The sequence below is a fragment of the Dendropsophus ebraccatus genome, chromosome 8, assembly GCF_027789765.1.
Source record: "Dendropsophus ebraccatus isolate aDenEbr1 chromosome 8, aDenEbr1.pat, whole genome shotgun sequence".
Taxonomy (NCBI): Eukaryota; Metazoa; Chordata; class Amphibia; order Anura; family Hylidae; genus Dendropsophus; species Dendropsophus ebraccatus.
This window is the reverse complement of record NC_091461.1, coordinates 82,438,423-82,456,526: the sequence shown is the minus strand read 5'-3', so window position 1 is coordinate 82,456,526 and position 18,104 is coordinate 82,438,423. Positions and strand designations below refer to the sequence as shown.

Genomic DNA, 18,104 nt, shown 5'->3' with positions numbered 1-18,104 from the left:
ACATACAGAGAGACACATACAATCACATATACTTATATAGACAGACATATATACCCATACAGGGACACACATACACACACACTCACTCTGTACACAGAACCACTCAGGGCGGATTCTAGCCATTTTGCTGCCTGAGGCAAAAATTTAAATGCCCCCCCCATCATCTTCTGACAGCAGCTTCTGTATATATTGAATAATACTGCCACACACTGTGCCCCTGAAAATAATACTGCCACACACTGTGCCTGCAAATGTAGTAGTGCCACACACTGTGCCCACTGAATATGATACTGCCACACTGCGACTCCTGAATAAAATACTGCTATATGCTGTACCCCCTGAATACAATGCAGCCACATAATGTGCCCCCTTACTATAATAGTGCCATACACAACTTGTCCCCTGAACGTTATGTTGTGCCCTCTGAATACTGCCCTAAATATATTGGCATCATATGCTGTGCCCCCTAAACATTATGCTGCCACATTCTGTGCCCTCTGATTAAAATAGTGCCACACACATTATGCCCCTGAACAGTTACACACACATTTTGTCTTCTGAGTATTACAGTGAAAAAATTGTGCCCCCAAAAATTAGTGCCAAACACATTATGCCCTCAGAAAACCTCCCTGACCCCATCACTCCCAGTCACTCAGCACCCACCAGACAGCAGCCTCCAAAGCCAGCACCAACCAGGAGGAGGACGACGACAGGAGCAGCAGCAGCGTGGTCAGTAAGGGGAGAGGGGGACACCAGAACTCTGCTGTACAGCGACGTAAATCATGTTCAGGACCTGTGTGATGCCGACCCTGCACACACAGGTTATGAACTTGATTATTTTAAGCTCACAGGTGGATTTCATAGTAACAAGGGACAGCACATAGTGTAGATAAGAAGGCGGCCACCCCTCTGCACACACCAGCAGCACGTGCAGTAACATTCAGTGAGCTGGTCAGCCCTGTCATTTTAGTAAAGTCAGACTGAGTTCACTTAAATGACAGGTCTGGCGGCGGCCCTCAGTAGATGGTTTGGCAGCATGGGGACGAGGAGGGGGCCCTTGGGCAGGAAGGAAGGGCTGTCCCCTGCGCTGTCTGTTATTTTTTTTCCTGGCCTGTGCTTAGTGCGTTTCTCCCGAACTGGCTGTCATTATCACAGCCAGTTAGGGAGAACTGCAGAGTGACTGGAAGTGGTGTGGGAGGCCAGCGTTCCCCCCTAGCTACGGGCCCGGTTGCCATGGCGACCATTGCGACCCCTATAGCTACGCCGCTGCCCTTAGGTACGTTTGAAGCTACCCTTAGGCTATGTTTTCACTGTTTTTGGCTTCCAGTGTCTGTGGCTACCATCGGGACTCTCAGGACGATCCCACGATCAAGGCATGTGTAGAAGGGTATTTTTTATTGAAGAGGAACTATCAACAGGTTAGACTAATCTAACCTGCTAATAGCCCCCTATAGCACCTGGGACGCTGAGGAGGAAGGCATGTGTCTTACCTTCCTCCTTGGCGCCGACCCTCGCTGTTAGTCGGTGTAATCCTTGGACGGAAGCACTGCACCACCCACCACAAAAATGGGGAGGGTGGCAGGAAGGTCGGATGACATTGTGGGGGTAGTGCTCAAGGCCAAAGATTACGCTGACTAATGGAGCGTTTACACAGAGAGATTTATCTGACGGATCTTTGAAGCCAAAGCCAGGAACAGACTATAAACAAGGAACAGGTCATAAAGGAAAGACTGAGATTTCTCATCTTTTCAAATCCATTTTTGCCTTTGGCTTCAAAAGTCTGTAAGTTAAATCTCTCTTTGTAAACACACCATAACAACGCGGGACAAAAGCTTCACTATCTGGAGTAGTGCTTTAATGCTGACAAGTTGTTACATGACAATATTTACTTAAAGCGACTCTGTACCCACAATCTGCCACCCCCCCCAAACCACTTTTACCTTCGGATAGCTGCTTTTAATCCAAGATCTGTCCTGGGGTCCGTTCGGCAGGGGATGCAGTTATTGTCCTAAAAACAACTTTTAATCCTACAGCGCTGTGTCTAATGGCTGGGGCTTACATTTGTATATAAATTAGGCTGGCACCACCTCTCCGTCCTTCCTCCCCACCCTCCTCATCATTAGGAATGATCCAGGAACATTTACTGCTGTTTGAGCTTTGCACAGGTGTATTAACGATCCAGCCCATGTGCCGGGCTGCCACAGGTAGGGAATAGGAGACAATCTGCCTGGAGCATTCCTAATGTTGAGGAGGGTGTGGAGGAAGGACAGAGAGGTGGTGCCAGCCTAATGCATATACAAATGTAAGCCCCGGCCGTTAGACACAGCGCTGACGGATTAAAAGTTGTTTTTAGGACAATAACTGCATCCTCTGCCTAATGGACCCCAGGACAGATCTTGGATTAAAAGCAGCTATCTGAAGGTTCAAGTGGTTTGGGGGTTCAGATTGTGGGCACAGAGTCGCTTTAAATTAAAAACAGTGTATCCCCCAAACTCCTATTTCCTCTTTAAAGGGGTTATCCAGCGTGGGGGCACTTTTTTGGGGGGATCGGGGAGGAGGTGGCTGAAATAAAAGACGTCTACTTACCTCCCCGGTTCCAGCGGCGGGTCCCGCATCACGGCGCTCCGGTACCCGGCCGCTTCCTGGTGTCTGACACCGCCCGAGACGCTACGTCTCAGGGCCGCTCAGCCACTCAGTGAAGGAGGCGGGATCCGAGCGGACTTCAAACGGATCCCGCCTCCTTCACTGAGTGGCTGAGCGGCCCTGAGACTTAGCGTCTCGGGCGGCGTCAGACACCAGAAAGCGGCCGGGGCCACCGGAGCGCCGTGATGCGGGACCGGCCGCTGGAATCGGCGAGGTAAGTGGACGTCTTTTATTTCAGCCACCTCCTCCCCGGTCCCCCCAAAAAAGTGCCCCCACGCTGGATAACCCCTTTAATTCTATGGAGTAACATAAATGACCAGTACAACCAATATTTAAACATTTGAGAGTAAGCTTTTCAAATGATACATTCCGTTCCATTGTTTATAGTACTACCTACTGTAGTTTGTGGGGGTTTTTTTTGTTTTTTTTAAGCATGGTCTATATGCAAATGTTCACTTGCTGTTTTAGGAGGCTCTCAGATATTTATTAATAACCTTTCTTTTTGCCGTCTCATAGTTTGAAGCAGGGGAGGTTTTTATGCATCAGATGATTCATACCATAGAGTACTGCCTGGGCTGCATCTCCAATACAGCATCATATCTGAGACTGTGGGCACTCAGCCTGGCTCATGCACGTAAGTATAATTCTTTTTTTCTCCCAAACCCCATGAAATACCAATGACATGGCACATTCAGAAACTGCAAGGCACATTAAGTAATGGTTATTTGTAAGGTGATGCATATTGGGCAGTAAACTTAAAGATCACTTATGTGTAATCTGTAATTTTTTGGAGGAAACATTTACTTAAAAAAAAAAAAAATCCCAAGCGTCATTGTTAGGCTGGATTCACATGTAACATTTTGGTCAGTATTTTTGGTTCTTATTTTTTAGCAAATTTTTCACCAAAACCAGGATTGGAACTGACACAGAGAAAATCTATACAGGATGGAGTTGCAGATCCCTATAATGCAGTAGTGTAGTACAACAGGCAAGAATAGAGAAGCAGGGCTGCTGTCAGAGGTCTGTGTGGTCACATGACAGCAATAGGTAAGGGGTGTGTGTTCAGCATAGACTAATCAGGACTGACAGAGATGCAGGGAGCATGAAGGAATGACCAGGGCATATGTGAGCACATACATACAGCACTGTCTGTCCGGGGAGAGAGGGGTTACAGCTATGAAGAGATGACCTCTTCAAGGTACCTTGGTACCAAGGTACCATGATTATATATATATATATATATATATATATATATATATATATATTATATATTGTGGGAATTAGCTGTGGTATATGCAGGATTGACTCACTTGGCAGACAGAGACAGGGACACTCAGGCACAAAGTCCAATAATAAAAGTCCAGTTTATTGTGGTGCCGGCAAAATAAACAGCCTTTACACATCAGGCAGGTTCAATGGCAAAACACAAAACAAAACCCTGCTCGTCTGAGCACTAACTAAACAGTTAACTACTAACTAACTCCAGCACCTTACTACCAGGCACTGGTACAGCTACTCACATAGCAGTTTGGCACCTTCAGGCATGACACAGGACTGAGGAGGAGACTGAACACTCTGCTTGGCTTCTCTATATGCAGCGGCTGCAGGTGCAGCTGATTAGGCCTCAGCCTTGACCACTACTAGCAGTGGACTATGGATTGGGGAACCCGCCCAACTCTTCCCCAATCCAGAAAACTCCAGGTCCTATTTTGGCTTCCTTGCAAAGCCAGATAAGGTTTTTCTTAAACACACACTGAGCACTCCCTGGAGCTATAACACGTATGACAGAAATCTGGGAGAAACATACCTGCCATCTATTATTTCTCCCGTCACTATCTCACATACCCTCCTCCTCTGTTCGAACCTGTGGGGTCGGACAACTTTAGCTACAAGACAGTGGGATCTGGCCAGAGCATCTGCATTTCCTTGTAGCTTCCCTGCTCTATGTTCCACCGAAAAATTAAAATTTTGTTAAGTGAGGAACCATCTTGTGACCCGTGCATTTCTTTCTTTTGCTTGGCACATCCACGTAAGAGGAGAGTGGTCTGTGATAAGTTTGAAGTGACGACCCAATAAGTAGTATCTAAGTGATTCTAGGGCCCACTTGATTGCCAAGCACTCCTGCTCTACAATACTGTAATTTCTTTCAGCGGGAGTAAGCTTCCTGCTTAGATACGTCACAGGATGTTCCTCACCCCTAACCTCTTGTGACAGAACTGCACCTAGTCCCACATCAGACGCATCGGTCTGGACTATAAACTGCTTTTTGAAGTCTGGTGTGACTAGGACCGGCTGTTTACACAGAGCCCGTTTTAACTCCTGAAATGCTCTTTCTGCATCTGCATTCCACTTCACCATAGTAGACTTGCTCCCCTTGGTAAGGTCTGTTAATGGGGCTGCTATACTGGCAAAGTGTGAGATGAATCTACGGTAGTACCCAACAATGCCCAAAAAAGCCCTTACCTGCTTTTTGGATACTGGACGCGGCCATTCCTGGATAGCCTCTATTTTATTTACCTGAGGCCTTACCACTCCCCTGCCAATTATGTACCCCAGGTAACGTGCTTCTTCCAGGCCCAAATAACACTTTTTAGGATTTGCTGTTAGGCCTGCTCTCCTTAGGGAGTCCAAAACAGCTTGTACTTTTGGTAAGTGGCTTTCCCAGTCATCACTAAAGATAATGATATCGTCCAAATATGCAGAAGCATACCGACAATGGGGTTTGAGCACTATGTCCATTAACCTTTGGAAAGTAGCTGGGGCCCCATGTAACCCAAAAGGTAAGACAACATATTGGAATAGACCCTCTGGGGTAACAAATGCAGTTTTTTCTTTGGCGCTTTCTGTAAGGGGAACCTGCCAGTAGCCCTTGGTAAGGTCAAGGGTGGAAAAATATCTAGCATGTCCAAGTCTCTCAATAAGCTCATCCACCCTCGGCATCGGATAGGCATCGAATTTTGACACCTCATTTAACTTCCGGAAGTCATTACAGAAGCGTAATGTGCCATCAGGTTTAGGGATTAACACTATGGGACTGGCCCAGTCACTCTTTGACTCCTCAATGACTCCCAGGTCTAGCATTTTCTTCACTTCCCCTGATATGGCGTGTCTACGAGCTTCAGGGACCCGATAAGGTTTTAAATGGACCCGTACCTGTGGCTCAGTGACAATATCATGTTTAATGACATTAGTGCAACCTGGTAACTCTGAGAAGACGTCAGTGTTCCTCTGCACCAACTCCTTGGCCTCCTGTCTCTGTGACTTTGACAGGGAATCAGACACACACACTTCAGGAGTAGCACTGCAGGGGACACCAACAGCTGTCAGAGTTTCTCTGTCCTTCCAGGGCTTAATGAGGTTTACATGGTATAGTTGTTCTAGCTTTCTCTTGCCAGGCTGGTACACTTTATAGTTTACCTCACCCACCCGTTCTACAATCTCATATGGCCCCTGCCACCTAGCAAGAAATTTGCTCTCTACCGTGGGCACTAACACCAGCACACGATCCCCAGGGTTAAAAGTTCTTATTCTAGCAGACCTGTTATATACTCGGCTTTGCGCCGTTTGAGCCTTTTCTAGATGTTCCTTAACAATAGGCATAACGGCGGTAATTCGGTTTTGGATCAGGGATATGTGCTCAATCTCTTGTTCCCAGGTTTCCTTCGCTACATCTAGGAGGCCCCTTGGATGTCTACCATACACAAGGTCAAAGGGGGAGAAACCTGTGGAGGATTGAGGAACTTCACGGATGGCAAACATCAGATATGGCAAGAGACAGTCCCAGTCCTTTCCATCCCTGCTGACTACCTTCTTCAACATACCCTTTAGCGTTTTATTAAAACGTTCGACCAGACCATCCGTTTGCGGGTGATATACAGAAGTGCGCAGATGTTTTATTTTCAATAGTTTACACAGTTCCTTCATGATTTTGGACATGAAGGGGGTACCCTGGTCAGTGAGTATTTCTTTGGGTATGCCAGTACGGGTAAACATGTTGAACAATTCTCGGGCAATGGTCTTGGAAGAGGTGTTTCTCAATGGGAATGCCTCAGGATAACGGGTGGCGTAATCCAACACCACCAGGATATACTGATGCCCCCTAGAGGACTTAATTAAAGGGCCAACTAGGTCCATGCCAATCCTCTCAAAAGGGACCTCTATAACGGGCAGAGGAACCAGAGGACTCCGGAAGTGTGGCATGGGAGCAGTCAGCTGACACTCAGGGCACGACTCACAGTACCTTTGCACTTCAGTATATACACCTGGCCAGAAAAAACGCTGTAGAATGCGTTCTCTGGTTTTGTTGCAACCTAGGTGTCCACCGAGCACATGCTTATGAGCTAGGTCTAACACCATTTTACGATATGGCTGTGGAACTACAAGCTGTTCAACCACGTCCCCACGTATTTTATCGACTTGGTACAACAGCTCATGGTTAACAGCCATGTGGGGGAATGTTTTATCAGCCCCTGGAAATTGTGGCACCCCATTTAAGACTTTCACATTTTCCCTGGCTTTTATTAGTGTGGGATCTCTGAGTTGGGCAGTACCAAAATTATCACGGGAGACCTCTAACTCAAGCATTTCCCCACTATCCTCTGTATCACCAGCAAGAACCTCTAGGGGAACATTATCAGGATCATTGGTCACCCCTACTGCTGGCACTTCTACATCTGTGTTAAAGGGTTCAGGGCTTATCACAGGGCACACTTTGTCATCACAAGCACTTACAGTGGAGGTTACACTTTTTTAATTCCCCACAAGTTCCAGAACAGGGGAAAGTCTCTCCCCAGGATCACACTGTGCATTAAAGTCTTGACCACGCCCACTTCATGACATGCAGTTCCACAATTAGTCTCTAGGGTGACCAAGGCTGTAGGATATTCTTTAGTGTCCCCGTGTATGCACAAAACTCCTATGCAATGTCCTCTGATAGTGTCGGGGTCTATCAGACTGGCATGCACCAGAGTGACCAAACTTCCAGAGTCGAGTAGTGCATTTACCGTACACCCATTCACTTTTATTGTGCACAGATGCTGTTCAGTCTCAGTAACAGTCTCAGCAGTACACACAGGTCGTGCAAACAACGATAGTCGTCTGGCTGAATCACACTCCATAGGCTCAGTAGTCAGGGGACAGTTTGCAGCAATATGACCATATCCACGACACCGCCAACACTGTATGCGGCCCTGGTCCCCAACCTGAGAACCTGGTCTGGACATCTGAGTCCCTCTGGAACCCCCATGCTGCTGCTCCCACTCTGAGCCACCTCCCTTAGCAGAGTTTTTCACCCCTTTAGTAAAAGGAACAGTCTTACCGGGTGATCCGGACGTTTTGCTATTCCTGGGGTTACTACGTCCAGGAGGCACTTCTTGGAGTAGATCCTCAGTCGCTCTGTACCTCTCAATCAGGTTGACCAGCTGATCAGCATCTTTTGGATCTCCTTGACCGACCCAGCGTTGGATCTTAGGGGGTAAGAAACGGATGTACTTGTCTACCACCACTCTCTCGATCATCTGTGCAGGAGTTGACTCCTCCGGCTGTAGCCATTTTCTCACCAGATGGATGAGGTCATAAATCTGTGACCTAGCAGGTAGGTGCTCAGCAAAAGTCCAATTGTGCACCCGTCGTGCACGAACATTTAAGTTGACACCCAGACGGGCCAGAATCTCTGCTTTAAGCTTGGTGTAGTCCTTGGCATCCTGCTCACTCAGGTCAAAATAGGGTTTTTGGGACTCTCCAGTCAGGAAAGGTGCCACTACGTCAGCCCACTGATCTGCAGGTAACTTCTCCCGCTCCGCCACACGCTCAAAGACCATGAGGTAGGCCTCGACATCATCTGTGAGGGTCATCTTTTGCAGCGATGTCTGAACTGCAGCACAGACTGTAGGAAGCCCTGGTTGGGGCCTCTGAACTCTCTCAGCTAAAGTCTTAATTTGCTCCTGCAGTTGCTGATTAATCTGCTGCTGTTCCTTAAAGGCCAGTTTATTGGACTCGAGCAGCAAGGAATTGGTTTCCGCCTGGGCACGCATGGCTTCCTCATGTACCTGCCGCTGGGTAGCGTTGGCTTCTTGTAGGGCTGCACTGACCTGCATCTGGTTGGCAGCAGCCTGTTGGAGACTTGCATTAGCCTGCAGCAATTGCTTCAGTATCTCCTCCATTTTTAGCCTACTGCAGCAAAGTCTCTTAATGCTGTGTATGTCTCTTTAAGAGTCTGCCCGCATCCGAAGCACCATATGTGGGAATTAGCTGTGGTATATGCAGGATTGACTCACTTGGCAGACAGAGACAGGGACACTCAGGCATAAAGTCCAATAATAAAAGTCCAGTTTATTGTGGTGCCGGCAAAATAAACAGCCTTTACACATCAGGCAGGTTCAATGGCAAAACACAAAACAAAACCCTGCTCGTCTGAGCACTAACTAAACAGTTAACTACTAACTAACTCCAGCACCTTACTACCAGGCACTGGTACAGCTACTCACATAGCAGTTTGGCACCTTCAGGCATGACACAGGACTGAGGAGGAGACTGAACACTCTGCCTGGCTTCTCTATATGCAGCGGCTGCAGGTGCAGCTGATTAGGCCTCAGCCTTGACCACTACCAGCAGTGGACTATGGATTGGGGAACCCGCCCAACTCTTCCCCAATCCAGAAAACTCCAGGTCCTATTTTGGCTTCCTTGCAAAGCCAGATAAGGTTGTTCTTAAACACACACTGAGCACTCCCTGGAGCTATAACACGTATGACAGAAATCTGGGAGAAACATACCTGCCATCTATTATTTCTCCCGTCACTATCTCACAATATATATATATATATATATATATATATATATATATATATATATATATATGTAGTACTTGATGGGGGAGTTAGTGGGGAAGGGGAATAGTCTGCATAGCTTGGTCTACAGCCCTGTACTCTGACCCAGGAAGTCTCCCTGGCCTTCCAAATCATAGCAGATCCACTTCAGGATGAGGCTTGCATCAGGGGACAGGACTGTGGAGGTAATCTCCTCATAGCTGTAACCCCTCTCTGACCTGACAAAGAGTGCTGCTGTTATACCGCCAAACTTTTGCTGGGAGGAAAGAGGGTCATTCTTGGCAATGCACCATGCCCCCTATCCACATCACCTATTACCATTATATAAGAAACAAATAATATCACCACATTTTCGCCACATAGTGACTTATAGCCCCATACCATTACTACATAACATCCGATCAGTATCCCCCCATACACTGATCCATATGGTGGTAGATACAAATGGTGCACAGGCTATTTACACTATATACGTGATTACAGTACAGCTACATTCAGTGAATAACAGGGGGCGTCTTCTCTGATCTAAATTGCTCACTTTTTCTTTTCTTCTCCATCTGGTACAGTCAATCATAGAAGCAAGACGATGCCTTGTCTCCAATGAATCTGCCAGACAAACATTTTAGGCTTTTTGCTTTTGCACCATCCTCACCATCTATACAACGTCCCCATCTCTATTGCTCTGTACTGTAACAGTGCTCACTCTATGCCACATGTCGTGTTTAGGCCTACTGTGAACCTTCAAATAATACTTAGGCCCCTCTATGCTGGCATATAGTTGATAAGCCATCTCTGTGCCTTCATATTGTAGTTAGACCCCTCTCCATATAGTAGCTAGGCCTCTGTCCCCTGGTAGGAAGCCCTACCCCCTCCCATGCAGCCACTGCCCCCTGGTAGTAAACTCCCCTCCATGTAGCCATTTCCCCCTGGTATTAAGCCCCCTCCCCCTCAGGTAGCCACTGTCTCCTGTCCTGGTAATACACCCCCCACCCCCATGTAGCCATTGTTCCCTGGTAGCAAGCACCCCCCTCCTTATGTAACCATTGTCTCCCCTGGAAGTGCCCCCCCCCCCCCATGTAGCCACTGTTCCCTGGTAGGAAGTGACGTCAGAGCACACAGTGCAGGGAGATGAGATGCTGGAGGACAGAGGAGCCCAGCTGCAGATGTGAGTAATGGATTTTTTTTTACTTTACAGGGGGCATTGTCCACATGGGAGAGGAGGACTTCCTACCAGAGGACAATGGCTACCTGAGGGGACTTACTACCATGGGGCAATGGCTACCTGAGGGGGCTTACTTTCAAGGAACAATGGCTACCTGAGGGGGGACTTTCTACCAGGGGGCAATGGCTACCTGATGGCTTACTACCAGGTGGTCTATGGCTACATTCCCATGTAGCCATAGACCCCCTGGTAGTATGCCCTCCCCCCCCCATGTAGCTATTGCTCCCTGGTAGTAAGCCCCCCTCAGGTAGCCATTGCCCCCTTGAAGTAAGCCCCCTCAGGTAGCCATTGTCCTCCGGTAGGAAGTCCTCCTCTCTCCTCTCCCATGTGGGCAATGCCCCCTGTACAGTAAAAAAAAAAAAAATCCATTACTCACCTCTGCAGCTGAGCTCCTTTGTCCTCCCGCATCTCCTCTCCCTGCTTGGTGTGCACTGTGTGCTCTGACGTCACTCATGCGCCAGAGCTAAGGGGGAGAGAGCGCCTCTTGTGGCCAGAGGCAGAATGGTGCCTTTAGCCACAAAAGCAGAGGCAATGGCTCCTGTTCTGTCTGTATCACTGTGAGCGCTCACAGTGAAGAGGCCCCTTTCAGCACCCTGCGGTAGTTTCCAATGCTGGCGCTAATGCGAGGGAGGTAAGTACTATACTGTGCTTACATCTGCTCTGCTCATTCCTTCATGCTTTCCCTGCAGTCTGTCAGCTCTTGTGTTTCCCATCCTCTCCATTACTGTACAGAAATTTATAATATGACATATTCAGCTGTTTCTAAATGTTTGTTTCATTTGTTTTTCATGTTTAGAATAAAAAAAAAAATTTGGGGTGTGGAACCAATTGTCTGCATTTCAGTTATTTCTTATGGGATTTGCTTTAGGGTGCCTTCACACGTACCGTATCGCTGCGTATTTAAATCTGCATATTTAACGCTGCGTTTTTATCGCTGCGTGTTTGGTGCGATTTTTACATGCGAGTTTTGATTTTCACATGATTTTCATGTGAAAATCAAAACTTGCATGTAAAAACTGGCACCAAACACGCAGCGATAAAAACGCAGCGTTAAATACGCAGCGATACGGTATGTGTGAAACTACCCTTAAGAGTGTTTTGGATAACAAGCACAGTCCTGAAACAAATTATACTCGTAATCCAAGGCACCACTGTAATTGGTTCAACCAATGTATGTTGAGTCCATAACTGGGAAAACTGGTAATTGGTTCTGAAGCCCCCAAAATTAAAAAAAAAAAAATAGATTTAAAGACAAATAAGCTGGTAGCTAATATGAATAAAGCAAATCCTTACATACAACAGTCAGAATAAGCTAATGGAGACTGTAAATTATTTTCTATGTAGACAACTGGAGCGTTTTCAGGGTCCTGTACAGGTCACACAGGGTCCCAGAATCACACTGTACTGTAGAGAGACGCTACAAGACAGCTAACCAGTGCATGCAGATTCATTGCTTGCTGCTTATATGACTCTAGGAGCCCCATGTGCTGACACAAAAATTAAATAGATACTTTAAAAAGTACATATAGCGCTACAGCTAGTTATGGTATGGATATCTCTATCGTTTTATATGTTAGTGTAGCTGTTGCTCCAGTATCTCTTATTTCTTCAGTGAAGTAAATAGGATGTTTGTAGAGTGTCCTCTCAATCTTTTCTTGCTGAGCCAATGGCTCCTTTACAACCAACATACAGAGTCTTGCTGATGTCACTACTTTCATGGATAGTGTTGCTGTTAAGGGTTAAACAATCTAATGCGTTTTGGTGATCACGGCTGCCTTCGACAGAGATCTCCGACGAAGGCAGCCGTGATCACCAAAACGTGCTAGTTTTTGGAGACGAGCTGCATCCACTGCACACAAAGAGGAGAATTTGCTTTATATCTTTGCCTTATTCACTCAGAATTTGCCCCAGGATCATGTAGGACATTATGAAGAAGTGCTGCTGAGCCAGTTCTGCTTTACACTAGCTTGATAAGTAACTCCCCTGGTGTCTGCTTAGACAGTTATGAAGGAGTTGGAAGCTGGTACCTGATAAAATGTAGGGGTCGGAGTTTTAGGCACACATAATGGTTAGGTCCTACCATAAGGGATCAGTGGCCCCCACACATTCCAACGGCTACCAGGCTTACTCAGGAGTGTCTCTGGTAATGGTCCTGAGGAACCTTGGACATCAAGGGGCGAGACATTGCGCAAGATGGATGAGTTCTTTGCCAATTCAAATGTATCTGGTTGTATAGATCGGTGTTGACTTCATGTGGCTAGGGTGCAGTATAGTATTGGTAAGGAGAGATGTCAAAAAGTGGGCATGCCCCTATGGGATGATACCTCCATCTGTAGGTAGGGTTTTTTTAAAGCTAGATGAACACGAACACTATGAATTATATAGTTTGTGACTCCTTTAATCAAAAATTGTCAGCATGTGCCACATACCTGGCTCTTACATGTTCTGTTTTTATCTCTACCCGGCAGAGCTGTCAGAAGTTCTATGGAATATGGTGATGCACATTGGATTTGCTAAGTTAACCTTTACATGGAGTATTGTTTTAGTACCTATCTTTGCCTTTTTTGCTGTGCTGACAGTTGCAATCTTGCTGGTCATGGAAGGTCTCTCTGCATTTCTTCATGCACTCCGTCTGCATTGGTAAGTGGCAACCCCCCCCCCCCCCCCAAAAAAAAAAACAAAAAAAAAAAACTTGTCACAATATATGGCCACATAGAAAAAAAAAATTGAAAACCCACAATGCTTTCATCTCCATATCGAAAATATGCTCTCAAAACTCTACTGCTTGCCTGCTTCATGTTCATTACTGGAGTAAGGTGGTGGCTACTAGGCATGTTGGTAATCAAGGTGGGAAAAGGTAAATGCGCTCTCTCATTATACAGGCAACCTTAACGTGGCCATACACATTCAACTACTGACGGCTGAGTAGTTAGCTGTCAGTTACAGTGCTGGCCAAAAGTATTGGCACCCCTGCAATCCTGTCAGATGATACACAATTTCTTCCAGAAAATGATTGCAATCACAAATGCTTTGGTATTAATCACATCATTTAATTTGTTTTCAATGGAAAACCACAAAAAGGATGGTCAAAAAGCCAAACTGGATATAATTCCTCACCAAACATAAAAAAGGGGGTGGACAAAAGTATTTGCACCCTTAGAAAAATCTGGTGATGCTTATCTAATTTGTATAATTAACAGCACCTGTTACTTAGCTGTGACACATAACAGGTGGTGGCAATAACTAAATCTCACTTGCAGCCAGTTGAAATAGATTAAAGTTGACGCAACCTCTGTCCTGTGTCCTTGTGTGTACCACATTGAGCATGGAGAAAAGAAAGAAGACCAAAGAAGTGCCTGAGAAGCCAAATTGTGAGGAAGCATGAGCAATCTCAAGGCTACAAGACCATCTCCAAAGACCTGAATGTTCCTGTGTCTACCATGCACAGTGTCATCAAGAAGTTTAAAGCCCATGGCACTGTGACTAACTAACCTCCCTAGATGTGGACGGAAAAGAAAAATTGACAAGAGAATTCAACAAAAGATTGTGCGGATGGTGGCTAAAAAACCTCGACTAACATGCAAACAAGTCCAAACTTCCCTGCAGTCCGAGGGTACAACAGTGTAAACCTGTACTATCCGTCGGCGTCTGACTGAAAAGGGGCTCTATGGTAGGATACCCAAGAAGACCCCACTTCTGACCCAAAAACATAAAAAAGCCAGGCTGGAGTCTGCCAAAACTTACCTGAGAAAGCCAAAAACTTTTTGGAAAAATGTTCTCTGGTCAGATGAGACAAAAGTAGAGCTTTTTGGGAAAAGGCATCAACATAAATTTTGCAAGAAAAAAAAAGAGGCCTTTAAAGAAAAGAACACGGTCCCTACTGTCAAACATGGCGGAGGTTCCCTGATGTTTTGGGGTTGCTTTGCTGCCTCTGGTACTGGACTGCATGACCGTGTGCATGGTATTATGGAATCTGAAGACTACCAACAAATGCAGTATAATGTAGGGCCAGTGTGAGAAAGCTGGGACTCCCTCAGAGGTCATGGGTCTTCCAGCAGGACAATGACCCAAAACACACAAAAAAGCACTAGAAAATGGTTTGAGAGAAAGCACTGGAGACTTTTAAAGTGGCCAGCAATTCGTCCAGACCTGAATCCCATACAACACCTGTAGAGAGATCTCAAAATGGCAGTTTGGAGAAGGCCCCTTCAAATCTCAGGGACCTGGAGCAATTTGCCAAAGAAGAATGGTCTGTAAAATTCCAGCAGAGCATTGTAAGAACTTATTGATTGTTACCGGAAGGGGTTGTTCGGAGTTATTTTGTCTAAAGGTTGTGCTACCAAGTACTAGGCTGAAGGTGCGAATACTTTTGTCTGGCCCATTTTTGGAGTTTTGTGTGAAATGATCAATGATTTGACTTTTTTTCATTCTCTTTTCTGTTTTTTTCATTGCAAGTAAAATAAATGCAGATATTACCAAAGCATTTGTGATTGCAATCATTTTCTGGAAGAAATTGAGTATTATCTGACAGAATTGCAGGGGTGCCAATACTTTTGGCCAGCACTGTATCTCTCCTGTCCTCTCCCATACACAGGCACATTTGGTACAGCCTAATTATCCTGTGTTCTCTATGGGGACAGGTTAATCTAGAGCCAGAGAGACAAACAAAAAGATGATTTTTCCATTATGACAGAACCCTCTCTCCACCAACATCTGTCAGTGGACGGTCAAGAGAGCCCTATACACCTTTTACCCAGGCCTGTATTTGGAGTTCATACTGCCCTAGGCACTTTGAGTTTGTGGAGGTGTGGTTCGCGGTCCTGTGGCTTGTCACTGGTCAGGGGTTTTCACAATTGTCCTCATTATATACAATTAGGAAAATACAGAGAGAGCATTACAGACCCCAGTATCCAGGCGTCCAGCATATTACACACCCCACTTTCAGGCCCCAGCATATTACATCCAGGGCCGGTTTTAGACTAAATGTGGCCCTGGGCAAAGTTTTACACTTTTGTTGGTGGTACCTGCTGCTTGTGGTGGATTCGGCCATCAGTGTAAGGTGTATGGGGCTCTCTGGACAGTCCTCTTTGTTCTCAGAGAGATTAGCTGCCATCAGATCTGTCTGGCTATGGCTTACCCCTCCCATAGAGAACACAGGAACACTCAGATATGCCAAATTTCTGTGTATGGCGAGGACGGGGTTGTATGGGGGGAGCTAATTGTCAGCTGAAGGATTGTTCAGCCAGCAGTTAAGTGTATGGCCACTTTAAAGGCCGTATTACACAGCCTAAATCTGGATAAGTGAGCGCCAATCTGGTAGAATGGCGCTCGCTTACAGAGCCTACTATATGGCTCTATTATCATGCAGCAAAGGCTATGTGTTTATATACAGTATATCATTAGTGATGTCTGTGCAACCCTGTGTGTAAACAATAAAGATATATACTGTACTAACTGATAATGTTCCCCGGGGTCCTCAGGCCTTGTCTGTGGGATCTCCCAGTCACTGCAGCTGCAGCTCTCACTTCTGGTCCTCTCTCTGAAGTGACAGGCCGCTCAGCCAATCACTGGCAGTAGGGCTGGGCGGTATACCGCAAAAATACCGATAGTCACTGGCGCCGGTTAACTGACCTCAACTTTGCCTGGACGGTATCTGCTGGGGCTGGGCGATAATGGCCTAAATCAATATCGCGGTTTATCGTACATGTAGCCGCGGTAATGATAAATTGAACGATATTTATGACACGCCCCTTTTAAAAGCCACACCCCTTTTGAAAACCCCATTTTCCGATGGTAATACAAACTTGGATTTATTCCATATAACAATGTGCAGCAAACTTCACAAGTAGTACACAACGTTTTGGCATCTCCTACATCATTTTTAAGTGCCAAAACATATATTACTTGTGAAGTTTGCTGCACATTGTTATATGGAATAAATTCACGTTTTCACGTTTGTATTACCATCGGAGTATTTTTACTAGCTGACTTGATCCAAGGTCTGGGATTCATCTGCTGTCACCCACAGTTCGTTTATTGTGCTGCCTATATTTTTTGCTCTATCTATCTATATACTGTGGGGTAGATTTATCAAACATGGTGTAAAGTGAAACTGGCTCAGTTGCCCCTAGCAACCAATCAGATTCCACCTTTCATTTTCTAAAGCGTCTGTGAGGAAGGAAAGGTGGAATCTGATTGGTTGCTAGGGGCAACTGAGCCAGTCTCACTTTACTCCATGTTTGATAAATCTCTCCCAGTGTGCGTGTGTGTATATATAGATAGACAGACAGACAGATAGATAGGAGATAGATAGATACAAAAAAAAGAGAAAAAGCAGCACTGCTCAATTGGCGTGGGGTTGGTGCCAGCGGACCTAAGTCTTGACTCATGACCGTATTCAAATAGTAAGTAGATAGCCCACTGCACTCAAAGGGTTAATGGTGCAAAATGTAGATTTATTAAAAAAAAAAAAACGATGTGCTGCACTATGTTTTTTTTTAATTAATCTACATTACGCACCGTTAACCCTTTGAGTGCCTTGGGCTATCTACTTACTAGATGGGGGATAGATAGATAGTAGATAGATAGATAGATAGATAGATAGATAGATAGGAGATAGATAGATAGGAGATGGATAGATAGATAGGAGATAGATAGGAGATAGATAGGAGATAGATAGGAGATAGATAGGAGATAGATAGGAGATAGATAGGAGATAGATAGGAGATAGATAGGAGATAGATAGGAGATAGATAGGAGATAGATAGGAGATAGATAGGAGATAGATAGGAGATAGATAGATAGATATCTTTAAGTAAATTCAGCAGCACTCAGGAGAATAAGGGTGCCAGGCAAGGAACTCCAACCTCGAGCCCACTTGTAGATATGTAAAGTAGATTGTCGGCACTCCGGATAACGTGAAAAAACTGTGCAAATTTATTCAAAGTTGTCACAGCATTACAGGAAGGCAACGTTTCTGTGGCCTCTCGCCTCTCTGTGGCTTGAAAATGGTGGCGAGAGGCCACAGAAACGTTGCCTTCCTGTAATGCTGTGACAACTTTGAATAAATTTGCACTGTTTTTTCACGTTATCCGGAGTGCCGACAATCTACTTTACATAGATAGATAGATAGATAGATAGATGATAGATAGATAGATAGATAGATAGATAGATAGATAGATAGATAGATAGATGATAGATAGATAGATAGATAGATAGATAGATAGATAGATAGATGATAGATAGATAGATGATAGATAGATAGATGATAGATAGATAGACGATAGATAGATAGATAGATAGGAGATAGATAGATAGATAGATAGATAGGAGATAGATAGATAGATAGATAGGAGATAGATAGATAGATAGATAGATAGATAGATAGATAGATAATAGATAGGACTATCTATC

The 18,104-nt window shown here is 45.4% G+C and overlaps 1 protein-coding gene across 3 annotated transcripts in view; it reads left to right on the top strand.

Moving 5' to 3' along the window:
• TCIRG1 (T cell immune regulator 1, ATPase H+ transporting V0 subunit a3) overlaps positions 1 to 18,104 on the top strand; it is a 200,584-nt gene that overhangs the window by 163,533 nt on the left and 18,947 nt on the right. For all 3 annotated transcript variants that reach the window (XM_069980778.1, XM_069980776.1, XM_069980777.1), the window contains 2 exons: positions 3,160 to 3,277; positions 13,160 to 13,331. In XM_069980778.1, the coding sequence (XP_069836879.1) occupies positions 3,160 to 3,277; positions 13,160 to 13,331 (290 nt within the window). The remainder of the gene's footprint in view (positions 1 to 3,159; positions 3,278 to 13,159; positions 13,332 to 18,104) is intronic.